The sequence below is a fragment of the Quercus lobata genome, chromosome 2, assembly GCF_001633185.2.
Source record: "Quercus lobata isolate SW786 chromosome 2, ValleyOak3.0 Primary Assembly, whole genome shotgun sequence".
Taxonomy (NCBI): Eukaryota; Viridiplantae; Streptophyta; class Magnoliopsida; order Fagales; family Fagaceae; genus Quercus; species Quercus lobata.
The window spans coordinates 50,033,449-50,047,138 of record NC_044905.1 but is presented as its reverse complement, the minus strand read 5'-3'; the positions used below and the strand labels follow the sequence as shown (position 1 = coordinate 50,047,138).

The following is a 13,690-nucleotide window of genomic DNA, read 5'->3' as shown; positions in this document are numbered from 1 at the left end:
AAAGGTTTAGGGGTATTTTGGTCATTTTATAGGTTTGAGGGTATTTTGGTCATTTTTAGGTTTCTAGATTATTTTGATCAATTTTTAGGCTTCGGGGGTATTTTGGCCATTTTTTAGGTTTCGAGGGTATTTTTGTCATTTTTTAGGTTTCAGGGGTATTTTGGTCATTTTTTAGGTTTTGGGTTATTTTGGTCATTTTTTAGGCTTCGGGGTTATTTTGCCCATTTTTTAGGTTTCGGGGGTATTTTGGTCATTTTTAGGTTTCGGGGGTATTTTGGACATTTTTTAGGTTTCAGGGGTATTTTGGTCATTTTAAGGTTTTGAGGGTATTTTGGTAATTTTTAGGTTTTGGAGGTATTTTTGGTAATTTTTAGGTTTTGGGGGGTATTTTGGTCATTTTTGGGTTTCGGGGGTATTTTTGTCATTTTGTAGGTTTTGGGGTTATTTTGGTAATTTTTAGGTTTTGAGGATATTTTGGTCATTTTTTGGGTTTTGGGGGTATTTTGGTCATTTTTAGGTTTCGAGGGTATTTTGGTCATTTTTTGGGTTTTGGGGGGTATTTTGGTCATTTTTTAGGTTTAAGGGGTATTTTGGTTTTTTTTTTTTAAGGTTTTAGGGGTATTTTGGTCATTTTTAGGTTTAGGTGTTATTTTGGTCATTTTTTAGGTTGAGGGGTATTTTGGTAATTTTAGTGGTTTTCGAGCATTTTAGAGTTGGGTGATTTGTAGAAATGATAGCTGGATCATAATTGGGTCTAACTAGGTACCCAATTAAAACCCAATAAATATTAATGTTAATTGGGTTTAATTGGGTTAATTTCCATTTAACCCAATTAATAATTGGGTGGGTTTGGGTCTCATTTAAATGGGTGGGTTTGGGTGGGCAAATGGGTTTGAGTTGATTTTGCCACCCCTATGACAAGCGGTGAACTCGGTGTTCAAAGAGCCGATATATCAAGTGCATTAAGCACGAGCCTTACTTCAAATGACCAAATAACATGGGAGGAGACCCAACTAAAAGAAACCAGAATTGTATTGTCAGTACCACCGGATTGAGGTCATACGACCGAGGACTATAGAACTTTGCAAGCCTTCCTTGATTAGTTGATTAAAGCTGGTAAGTTGAAGCAATTTTGTAGCAGCCAGATAGTCAAGGAAATCGGCTCATGGCAGGACCATAAAGAAGTGGAGCACCTTAGTCATCCTTGGGAACAATAACTGTTATTTTCGCGACCTTGAGAATAGAGCCTCATCCAGTTAGCGAGGTAATGTTGGTGTCAACACAAGAAGTCTAGGGTTTCGGAGTAGCCAATCATTGGATTTTCCAAGGAAGATAAGTTGGGAACGATTCAGCCACATGATGATGCTCTGGTGGTAACCTTGCAAATAACAGGGTTCAATGTCAAAAGGGTAATGGTTGATCAAGGTAGTGGGGCAGAGATTATGTACCCTGACTTATTTAAAGGTCTTGGACTTAAACTTGAGGATTTGGACCAGTATGGCGCTTTGTTGATCGGGTTTGATGGAAACACTACTATTCCGAAGGGGATGATCCGATTGCCTGTGCAGACTAGGGATAAGGTGGTGGGCATAAATTTCATAGTGGTGGATGCTTTTTCGCCATATATCGCCATCCTAGCCAAGCTATGGCTACATGCCATAGGGGCAGTCTCATCCACGTTGCATGTTAAAGTAAAATGTCCTACCAATGAGGGGGTGGTCGAGCTGGTAGGATGCCAATTTGTGGCTAGACAATGTATGGTAGTAGTGGTTAATCACCGTGTTGCTGAAATTGGCTCTTCAGAAGTGGCATCGACTTTGCAGCAACCATAGCCCGGGTCGCCTGCCTCCTCGAATAGTCCAGTATCATGTGAAGAGTTGGAAAGGGTCATCATAGGAGAAGACATAGATAGATACTTTCAAGTTAGGATTCAACTCCCAATAAAAGATAAAAAGAAGTTGGTAGACTTTTTGAAGGATAATTTGGATGTTTTTGTGTGAAGTGCATACAAAGCACCCGAGGTTGATCTCGAGTTTATCTACCACCACTTAAATGTTAACCCCAAGGCTACCCTGAAGAAAAAACTCCCTTGGTGTTTTTCTAAAGAACATGCTGAGGTTGTAAAGGACGAAGTCCGTAAGCTTAAGTAGGCCGGGGCAATTAAAGAAGTCTTCTACCCTGAGTGATTGGCTAATACCGTGGTGGTAAGGAAGAAATCGAAGAAATGGAGAGTGTGGATGGATTTTACTAATCTTAACAAAGTCTGTCCAAAGGATCCGTTTCCTATCTCGAGAATAGATCAGTTAGTTGATGCAACATATGGACATCCTAGGATGAGTTTCCTCGATACTTTTCAAGGCTACCATCAAATCCCATTGGCGCTACCAGGCCAAGAGAAAATAGCCTTCCTTACTCCGATAGGAAATTACCACTATAGAGTAATGTCATTCAAACTAAAGAATGCTGGGTCTACATATCAAAGAATGGTGACTAGAATGTTTGAGAGCCAGTTGGGAAAGAACATGGAGACGTACTTTGATGATATGATAGTTAAAAGTAAAGAAGATTCCAAGCATCTATCAGAACTTGGCAAAATTTTTGCAATCTTAAGATAGCACAAGTTACGTTTAAATGCTTCTAAGTGCTCTTTTGGTGTAGGGTCTAGAAATTTTTTAGGCTACATGATCACCCATCGAGGGATTGAGGTTAATCCCGACCAGATTAAGGCTATTCATGATTTGCATCCTCCTCGGAATCCGAAGGAAGTTCAGCACCTTACCGGGATGACTGTTAGGACATATGTGTTTCACTTGTTAAGAACATATGTCATTCTTTTATGTAATTGGCTAATCCTTTGACAAAACGTACTTTATTTGTATTTGGGTAGATCTAGGATGTGTTTAATACTTCAAGAAACATGTTGGACCAAGAAACAAGTGAAGAAAAGTTGTTCACTAAAGCTGGACAGATAGCTCGACACCTATGGACAGATAGTTTGATAGCTACTCGACACCTCTAGACAGCTAGGCTATCTATTGAGCTCTTCAGTTGAGAGATATCGCAATCTCGACACCTCTCGATAGCTAGGTGGATCGATCGAGAAAGCTCCTGTCTCCTTGACAGCTCCTCGATAGTTGTATCTGTTGAAGTTTAAAGCTCGACACCTCCCGATTGATCGAGGTTACGGGAATTCAGATTTCCAGATCTGATTTTCGGCCCAAGCTTATGTATTTGTGTAGGGTTTCTTTTCTCACAACCCTAGACCTATATAAGGCTTCTTTTAGAGGTCGTCACATAAAAGAATAAAAGGAGAACATATGCAAAAGGTGACCGATGCCTTATTCTCTCTGAAAGAAGCTACTGCGTCTTTTGCGCTTTAAGGTTTTGTAACCAAGTGCTTCTTGATCTTCATTGTTGATGAAGTGAAGAACTTTGCAGCCAACAATCTTCTTCTAGTTGGTGATTAAGTCGCGTACTGGGATCCGCACAATTGGTTAGTCACGTACTGGGATTCGTGCATCAAAAAGGGTGGCATTCATATATTGAAGAGTTTAGAGGTTCTGAAGCGGTAGAAGGTTTCTGCTGTAAGTTCATCTATGGGGATTGTAGAGTCTAGGAACAAAGGTTTCGTACTAGATCTGAAACTTCTCTTTACTATAGTGGATTGCTTTTCGGGAAGGTTTCCCCCCAAGTTTGTTACTGTGAAACTAGTTTGTTTCATTGGTTTTTCTGGGTTATCATATCTTGTCTTATTTATTTTTCTACTGCATGATTTTGACATGATATTGATGTTTGTTTGTTTGTTTTAACAAGTTTATTCATAATAAATCTAATTAATAACTTGGATTTAAAACTTGTTAATTTTATCAACCGGGGTCTAAATTTCCCAACAATGACAGCAGCTTTGAACCAGTTTATATCAAGGTCCACTGAGCGGTGTAGACCATTCTTTCAACTATTGCATAAATGGAAGGATTTTTCGTGGTCCGAGGAATGTGATAAGGATTTTAAAGAGTTGAAAGCGTATTTGGCTCTTCCACTAGTCTTATCCAGGCCAGAGAAAGAGGAGGTTTTGTATGCATATGTGGTTGTTGCCCGGCATTTAGTGAGTTTGGTCTTGATACGGGTGGATGAAGGAATTCAGAAACCGGTGTACTATGTTAGCAAATCCCTCCAGGAGGCCGAGGTCAAGTATATCTACCTGGAGAAGGCAATTCTTGCTATCATCCACACCACCAAGAAGCTGCCCCACTATTTCCAAGCCCACAGCGTGATCATCCTGACCCAGTTGCCTTTACAGGCATTGCTTCGAAGGTCGGATTATACAGCAAGAGTGGCAAAATAGGGAACTATACTCAATGCATTTGACATTAAGTATCTACCCCGAATGGCTGTGAAAGGCCAAATTTTGGTGGATTTGGTAGCAAAATTTACCGAGAAATTAGGTGACTTAAAGGAGGGAGCAAAGCCCGAGGAAGCAGTGAGAATGGGTTCAATGGAAGTTCAACAGGTATGGCAACTATTTGTGGATGGCACAACCAACCAGAAGGGATCAAGGATAGGAATTGTGGTGATCTCACCGAATGGAATTACTTTAGAAAAGTCTCAGAGGCTTGGCTTTTCAGCAACAAATAACGAGGCAGAATACGAGGCTCTATTGGCGAGGTGATTTTGAAGCTAAAGACCCGAGGATGCTTTGGTACTTGAATTAAGCTAAACGTTTGTCAGGGGACTTTCATTCTTTTACGCTTGAACAGGTTCCTCGAAGTAAAAATTCTCACGTTGATTCACTTGCAACTTTGGCAACCACAAGTAGGGAGAATCTTCCTAGGATTATACTAGTGGAGGATTATGCGTTACCTGCTTACGATGTATAGGTTCCGGTTGGAGTTCACTTTACATGAGTGGGCCCTAGTTGGATGGATCCACTGTATACATTCCTCAAGAGTGGAATATTACCCGAAGACAAAACCGAGGCAGAGAGAATTCGTAGGAAGGCGTCGAGGTTTTGGCTATCCGAGGATCAGAAACTATACAAACGCTCATATTCAGGACCGTACCTATTGTGTATTCATCCTAAGGTAGTGGAAATACTGCTGGGAGAGTTGCATTAGGGAATTTATGGTAGACATACAAGGGGTAGGTCACTTGCCCATAGAGCTTTAACACAAGGTTTTGGTAGCTAAGCATGCAAAAGTCCTCCCAAGATTATGTTAAGAAATGCAATTAATGTCAAAGATATGCTCCTAACATCCATCAACTAGGGGGAGTGCTAAACCCATTAAGCAGCCCTTGGCCTCTTGCACAGTGGGAGCTAGATATTGTGGGGCCTTTCCCTAAGGCAACAGGGAATCGAAGATATCTCCTTCTTGTTACTGATTATTTCACCAAGTGAGTCAAAGCTGAACCACTGGCAAACATCCGAGATCAAGATGTCAAAATATTCGTGTGGCAAAATATTGTGAAAGGGTTTGGGGTTCTGAACACTCTTATCTCGGATAATAAGCTTCAATTTGATAGTAAGGCCTTTCGAAGGTACTGTTACGACATAGGGATAAAGAATAGGTATTCCATCCCATCGTACCCATAAAGTAATGGACAAACAGAGGCCACAAACAAAGTCATTATGGATGGCTTAAAGAAAAGATTGGAAGACGCCAAGGGAAAATAGGTGGACGAGTTGCCCCATGTTTTATGGACATATCACATAACTCCTAGAAGATCTACGGGTAAGACCCCGTTTTCCATGATGTACAGATTTGAAGCAGTTATCCCTACAGAAACAGGTTTCCCAATATTAAGGTCCAACCAACTCCTTGGTCGCAGCAATGAACGACTGCTATCCCTTGACCTTAACTTAGCCGAGGAACGAGGGAAATAGCTACAATCAGATTAGCGTAGTACTAATAGAAACTTCGGCAAGGATTTGATAAAGGGATAAAAGTCAAACAAAGTTAAAATCCCCTCAAAATATCACTTTTCATAGTTTTACATCAAACCCGAGCTTTTTGGAGATTTTTGGCAACTTTGACCAAGTTTAACCTAGAGTTGACTCTCGGCGAGCCCCAAAAACCCTAATTTTGATCCACCCATCAGAACAGATTGAAACCAATGCCATTGTGAAGATTATAAAATTCTCAGTCGAATGACTATTCATGGGTCAAAATAGGAGTTAGAACAGCCGAGATATCATGAAAACCGGGTTAATGCACCGATCGATGCACCGTTAACTTCCGAGAGCCATAACTTTTGATCCGACTGTTGGATTTTCAAGTTCCATACCTTTTTATAAACAGGAAGTCAAGTCTTTTTAGGGGCATCAAGATCAACCTAATCTGAGACCATTTGAAAGGGGCAGCCCTACAAGGGCTGCCGCCTCGTAAAGCATGCTGAGGCTATAAAAGGCCCTAAGCACCTCCAAAAAAAAAAAAAAAAAAAAGGAGATTTTTCTTGGTTTTGCTCTCTGCTTGGACATTTCTACATACTTCTCCTCTCTTCCAAAGACAAAAAACACATCAAAGTCTCTTGATTCCTCCTTCTTCACCAAAAATACAAAGTATTGTTCTGACACCCAATCTTTTTCTCCTTGGTTCTACACCTTAGATTTGGGGTTTAGGGGTGTGGATGTAGCTTTTTAGCTACTGTCCACACACCTAAATTTCTAAATCTTTTTTTAGCATTTATCTTGCTCTTTTTGCCTCGATAACATGATTTATTGCTTTCTTTAGGATGTTCCTTGCTTTATTTGTGCTTCTATCTTAATTCTACGTGTTTTATGCTTTATGCCATGCCTTAGATGCTTAGATCTATCTTTTCCTTGTATTGTTGTTTAGATCTACATGCTTACATGCTTGACATCACATTTTTGGTCAGGCCTTGCTTAGATTTACATGTTTACATGCATGTTTCTATGCTTATATGTCTAGATCTATGTTTTCACATGCTTGTATGTTTGGATTTGTGTTCTTACATGCTTTTATGCTTACATCCACATGCTTAGATACATATTCACATGCCTACATGCATATTTCCATGCTTATATGTGTAGATCGGCGTGTTTACATGCTTAGATCGTTGTTCTCTACATGCTTTATGCCATCATTTATGTGCTTGCATGCTTCACACCATGTTTATGTGTTTAGGCCTAGACCTTGTTTGTCATGCCATGTGCTATTGTAGCCTTTTTTGATAGGCCAAGAATGTATTGACCCCTTGTGATAAATTAACCAATTGATTTAGTCAAGTTAATTAATTAATTCAATTAACATGCAAAAGACGTGGTAGCACAAAAAAATCACCAATTAACTAAAGTGCAGTGGAAATTACATTGACACGGTGATTTGTTTATGAATGGGGAAAACCTGCACGGCAAAAATCCCACCGGATGATTTTAAGGTCACCACTCCCGAGAATCCATTATTATCAAAACAAGCGGTTACAAGTAAAGGAATCCCAGTACCTTATACCAACCTACAGTTGAACCCTTACCTCAATATCCAATTGGACTTGTTCTATAGTGACAATCTCTCATTTTCAATGTACGGCTCCCAGTATGTGACTAATCAATAAATACACGGATCCTAGTACGCGACTTAATCACTAACTTGAGAAAGATGTTAGCTGCAAAGTTCTTTTGTTTATCACACGATGAAGATCATGAAGCTCCTTGGTCACAAAACCCTAAGGTGTACAAACACAACAGCTTTTTCAAGAGAAAGATAAACTAGGGCAAATTCTGTCTCCAGTCACAATTTGCATGAACAAAACTGTGCTTCACACTTGCGCAACCTTTGACGGCCCTTAAAATAATCCTTATATATGTTTAGGGCTGTGAAAAAAGAAAGCCTAAACACATACTCACGGATTGGAGTGAAATCAGCACTGAAAAATTAGATTTCATAAACCTCGATAGATAAGGTATCTATTGAGCTAGCTGTCGAGCTTTGGGCTTCAGTAGTTTTTTAAACCTTGATAAATGCTAGTTGTCGAGCTTTATAATCCAGCACTTCTTCACTTGTTTCTTGGATAAACTTACATGGCTTTAACACTTAAACTTGAAACCTTGTTCCTTGAAATATTAAACACATCCTAGATATACCCAATTACAAGTAAAGTGAATTTTTTCAAAGGATTAGCCAATTCTAAATTGACATATGTTTCTAACATCAAATTACATATGTCCTAACACTTTTGTTCCTTTTATCGCATTTTCTTGTGTTTTGGTCTAATGGTTAGGACCCGATCTAGACCCTATGGTCTTTGTCATCATCCATACAGTTTGGATCATCCTATTTACATGTCTATGCTTGCTTGCTTCTATGCTTTATGCTTGTGCTAGCCTTTCTTGTTCTAGGCTTGCCATGCTTGACGCCCTCCACAGGCTTGATCCTTTTTGGTTACATTCGACGCCCATGAGGCCTTGTTTGGATGTAACCATTTGGGAGGCATCTCTAGATGCTTGGTTGCTCCATGCATATCCTTCCCTTTTCTGCTCCGCACGATGCTATGCTTACCATGTGTGTTTGTGCCACCCATTGGCTCTCTATGCATCTTTACACACTTGCTAACATGTCCATACGTGAGTCTTGCTTGCTAGTGTGTCATCCATGCTTCAACACAATGAAGTTATGGACATTTAATCCAAACCTACATTTGTCCTTCGTGGACACCACCTTTTGCTTGCTTTCTTGCTTGTTTACCTTCTTGCTTGTTTGCTTGCTTTCTTGTTTCTTTGCTTGCCATGTCTATCATGCTTATCTGCTTTATGCCTCTTTCATATGCTTTTTGCATATTTTCCTTCCATTGCTTGTCTGTTGGTTTCTTGTCTTTGCATTTGCATGTACACAAATGAAGCGAAGACACATGGAGCTAGGGCACATGGAGCTAGGGCACAAATGAAGCGAAGACACATGTACAACAAAAAGGGCAAGGATGCGAGCATGTGGATATAAGCCAAGCGGTTATGTTCAATAGGTTTAAGGGTTTAGCCTTTCCCATTTGGTTATGTACTCTTTTAAGCCCCCTTTCCTCCTTACTTCTTTCTCTCTTAGATGAGTTGTATTAGGTATATCATGCCGTGTACCATTCGTCCTCATCTCTAGAGTATGGTGACCCCTATTTACTTTCCTGCCCCTATATTTTAGGCCATGCTCTAGGGATGTAGGCATTTACTTTCCTGCTCTATGTGCTTGCATTGTGCATGATGTATATATATATATACTTGCTCGCCCCTTCTAGTGTGATTATCACAGTCAGTGATGCCTGATTTTCACCGCAAAAGTGAGGTGACATGTTGCCAGATTTTCGCCGTGAAAATCTGGTACTTTGCCTGAATGCCTTAGGAAAGCTTAGATTAGGACCACACCCATTCAAAAGCAAAACCTCAAAGCCCCATCCATGCAAAGCCTCGAAAGCCAATGCCAAAATCATGTGTTTTACTGTCAATCTCCGAAAATTAAGGTTTTATCAAAACAAAGGACTATCATTGGACAAGCATTGTGGGGTGCCTAACACTTTCCCCACACGTAACAAAACTTTTGGACTTAAAAATAAAGATTTTTTACCATCCATATTAGATTACGAAAAAAAAAAAAAAAAACCTTTTTCTTAGCTAGGATCGGTAATAAAATCAACTAGAAATAGATGAGCAATCACACCTTAGAAAAACCCAATGATTGGTGGCAACTTCACTTACCTTTGGTAATCACCTAAATTTTTGCCAAGATTCCTGCCACACCTCCAAAGGTAGACAAATACCTTCCTCCACCGAGAGAGAGAGCACCCAAAGCTCCGCGCGAAATCATTGCGAGAGCGTCGCCATGGCGGGTGGTCGAACAAAGGCACGATGGCGGTTTTTTTCGATTGTTTGCGGTCCAAGCGTCGACACTAATGTGAAGTATTGTAAATAATTATTTGATTATATGCAATCGGATGTGTTAATCAACTCTATTGTTGTTGTTTTGATTAAAAGTGTACCTAACTTATCATCATGGGTTAAACAGAACTTCGGCCAGGTTTGATTGCTTGGATCACCTGCCTTGGGTAAATTAACACCTAACTTATCATCATGGGTTAAATAGTAACTCGGCTAGGTTCGATTCCTCAGATCACCTGCCTTGAGTAAATTAGCGGCTAATTTAAGGTTATGAGTCATTTGCTCGAGGAAAATTAATTCGTATTTCTTTTCATATGTTCCAATAAAATTTCGTTTAAGTGAGGAACTTTGGGTGTTTCAGTTTGAAGATTCTCGTTCTTAGTTACTTATGGCAATGATTAAACCTAGGGAGATTTGATACCCCGAGTAGCAAAATGGTGATTTAAATATATATATATATATATATATATATACATAACTCTCCATTTTGGAAGGAGAAGTTTATCAATGGCTTACCCACATTGTTTGGACAGAAGGTCAAAGAAACTCTTGCTAGCCCCTTAGGTGTCATAGATTATGATAACCTAACCTATGGAGACATCTCTAGCACAATCTGAAACGAAGGAATGAAGATGTGTAGAGATCTCAATAGGAACTAACCATCCTTAGGGTTGATCACGGTCTCATGGACCAAAGAGTCAAGCATCTAGAATATACTTCTCATCAAGGCAACGAGGAAGGAACCTCATTACAGAACCCTTCTGATGAAGATATAGATGAAACAGTTAACCCTACTGCAGGTATGGAGCTAGAACCAACCAATGGATCGTTCTTGCAAACCATCAGTAGAATTAACTTCCAGAAATGGCACTCCAAAGTCAGGATTGTCATTAGCAAGGATTTTCAATTTGAGGTAGTAGCCCTAATAGATTCAGGCGCTAATCTCAACTGCATTCAAGAATGAATCATTCCCTCTAAATACTTCCGGAAGACCAAAGAAAGGTTGACTTCCGCAAGTGGAGGAAAAATGCAGATTGAATTCAAAATCCCAAAAGTACAAGTTTGCCAAGCCAATGCGTGTTTTAAAACCACATTTGTTCTTGTCAAGAATAAGACAGATAGGGTCATCTTAGGAAACCCATTCATGTGTCTTTTATATCCTTTCATCACGGATAGTGAAGGAATCACTACCCATCCTTTTGGCTAACCAGTTAAGTTTAAGTTTCTTAGAAACCCTGAACCTAAAGAGATTGAATATCTCCAAGAAGTTTCTAATGGTGAAGGAGGCTTAAGACTGTCCTGAGTAGTGTTGTCATCTTCTTGATCAGCAACTGAGTCTTACTTGGCTGTGTAACAAGGGGTACTAACCTGGGAGTGGTCTTTAACACCTTGAAACTGTGGACCTAAGTCTCTTTTAGATGTAGGAAAGGGTGTTCTAGACAAACTACACTGGGATGCAGGTCTATCTCTAAGGTGGATAGTTGGCTGCCTAGAAGGCTGGCGTAGATCTATGGATCTAGATCTTGGTTCCTGGTACAGATCTAATGAAGATCTGGGCCTAGGTTCATCATATTCTAAAGGTGACCTAAACCTAGACTGGTCAAAGCTTAGTCTAACCGTTCCATCGGCTAGTTGCTGAACAAAATCTAGATCTAGGTTCCTAACTGGGTTTTGGACCTGTAAAAGATAATTTTCATTATCTATAGTCCAATGTGCTGGGAATGTGACTTCAGACCATTTCAGGGATCTAGGTACCTGAACTGTGGATCTAACGTCTGGAGTTTGGATAAGAGTGGTTTCACCTGCCTTCCTCTTATCTATGGCTTGGATGGACATGTTTGTCCTCATGTACTTATAATACACTCGGTATATAAGAGCAAGCTGTCTGGTTCCATGTAACACAAGGGTTCCATGGGTTTTTATGTTAAGGGTGAGGACCTTCAAGATGTGAGGGTCATCAAGTGCTACAGTGAGGTTGGGGAAATAGTCAAAGTGAATTGGTCCACCGCTCAAACTGGATTCCATGGTGCCTAGAAGACTGTCATTAAATCTAACATGACGGGTGTCTCTAAGGGCCATAAGGATTGAGTTGTTCAACCCTTCTCTGATCAATGGTTTTACTCCTACTTGGACAAGACCAATGTGGAGGAATTTATGATCTTTTTCCCTGTGAGCTTTCACGGCTGCAGGGGATAACAAGTAGCATGTTTCATACTCCTTGTTGATGCTGTAGATTTGTTCTATAGTCCTAACATGGTAGTCTGTTTTGAAAGTCTTTTTCAAGGACCACGATGATGACTTATAGACTTGGGTTGTGGGAACTTTGGGTATGTTCCAATCTCCTAACTTCTAATCTAGATCTGAAAGCTGGTACGACTCCGAGTTGATTGTTCCATCTTCTCATGGAATCTCAGGGAGGGATGTACTGCTAGATCTAATGCTGGTGGATGAATCACTCCTTCTAAACATCCTATTTATCATTCTGGATTAAAGCTTAAGAAATCAATTACAACCTAGACTACCTTTATCTTCCAATTTCTGGATCTAACCTTAGATCTGAAACAGGGTGTACAAGGATACTGACGTCTTCCGTGAATACTGTCACTACTTACTGCTGCTTTTCCCTATTGTTGACGCACACGAACCTTTCCGCTCATACCCTCAACGCTCTCCTGGCTACACGGGAATTACTGTTTGGCTTAGGTTCAAAACTCAACCTTGGTACTTTAGACTTACTGGGCGACAGGTAGACACAGAACCGGACTTACACTTCTCAATAGTACACATCTGCAAGAAACTTTGGGTAAGAAACAAAGACAGGAAAAAGAAGATAACTGGGAAGTAAAGGATTAGCTTAAACAGATAATCACAGGATAATAAACAGAAAGAATGAACGGGAGGCTCAGCCTACCATCAAAAGAAAGAACAGTAAACACTGACATAGATGAAATAATAGATGAAGAGTGTAATGTATGGGAGTGGAAGTGCTATTAGAAAATAGATGTAAAACAAAATAATGTTTGTTAGAGATAACATACTCAAAATAATGTATAACCACAAAATAATGGATAACTATGGTGGTATAACCAGCCAACTTGATTGAATTTTCAAAATAATTACAGTAACTTACAACACTTACTATCGGCCACAAACTTGGCTCTGATACCAGAGATTAAGGATACCAAAACAGAAGACCGTGATCAACCCTAAGGATGGTTAGTTCCTGTTGAAGGTTTCTCACTTCTGTTTTGGTATCCTTAATCTCTTTCTGGAGATCTTGGACGGTTATCTCTTTCTTGGATTTGGTAAACCTATTGTAGATTTTTTCCAAATCAACTTTGGGTTCCTGAAACCTAGGTTTGGATGTACTGGCTTCCTCAACTAGGGTTTTATGGAACTCACTAAGTCTTTGGGATTTCTCAACTGGGTCTTTGATCTGTTCTATGATATCTAAGAGTAGCTCTTCTTGCTTAGAAAGAACACTAATAGCTTTGTTTCTACAACAACTATCTTGGCAGGCTAGGATTTCATCTGTGTCACTAGAGGAACTAGAAGATACTCTAGAGGTTTCAGAGGATGACCTATACAACTGGTGTTTCTCTTGAGCACTGGAGTCACTTTCTGAGTGGCCAAGTTCTAAGAGTTTGAAGATCTCTTTCTTACTGGTTTGGTTACTAATGAGGGTATTGATAAGGGTTTTGGCCTTAGCTTCACACTCTTTCTAGAAATGACCTTTCTTTCCACACTTAAAACATTTTCCTGATGTTTTAGGTATGAATTTCCCTATGGACTTAGATTTGCCTTTCTTATAGAAAT

General features: G+C 39.8%; 1 protein-coding gene across 1 annotated transcript; it reads left to right on the top strand.

Annotated features, from left to right (window-relative positions):
• The first annotated feature begins 1,412 nt into the window (after positions 1-1,412).
• Positions 1,413-1,832, top strand: LOC115965776. Its single transcript, XM_031085082.1, has one exon. It carries the CDS (start codon positions 1,413-1,415, stop codon positions 1,830-1,832), a length of 420 nt encoding a protein of 139 aa, XP_030940942.1.
• Positions 1,833-13,690: the final 11,858 nt, after the last annotated feature.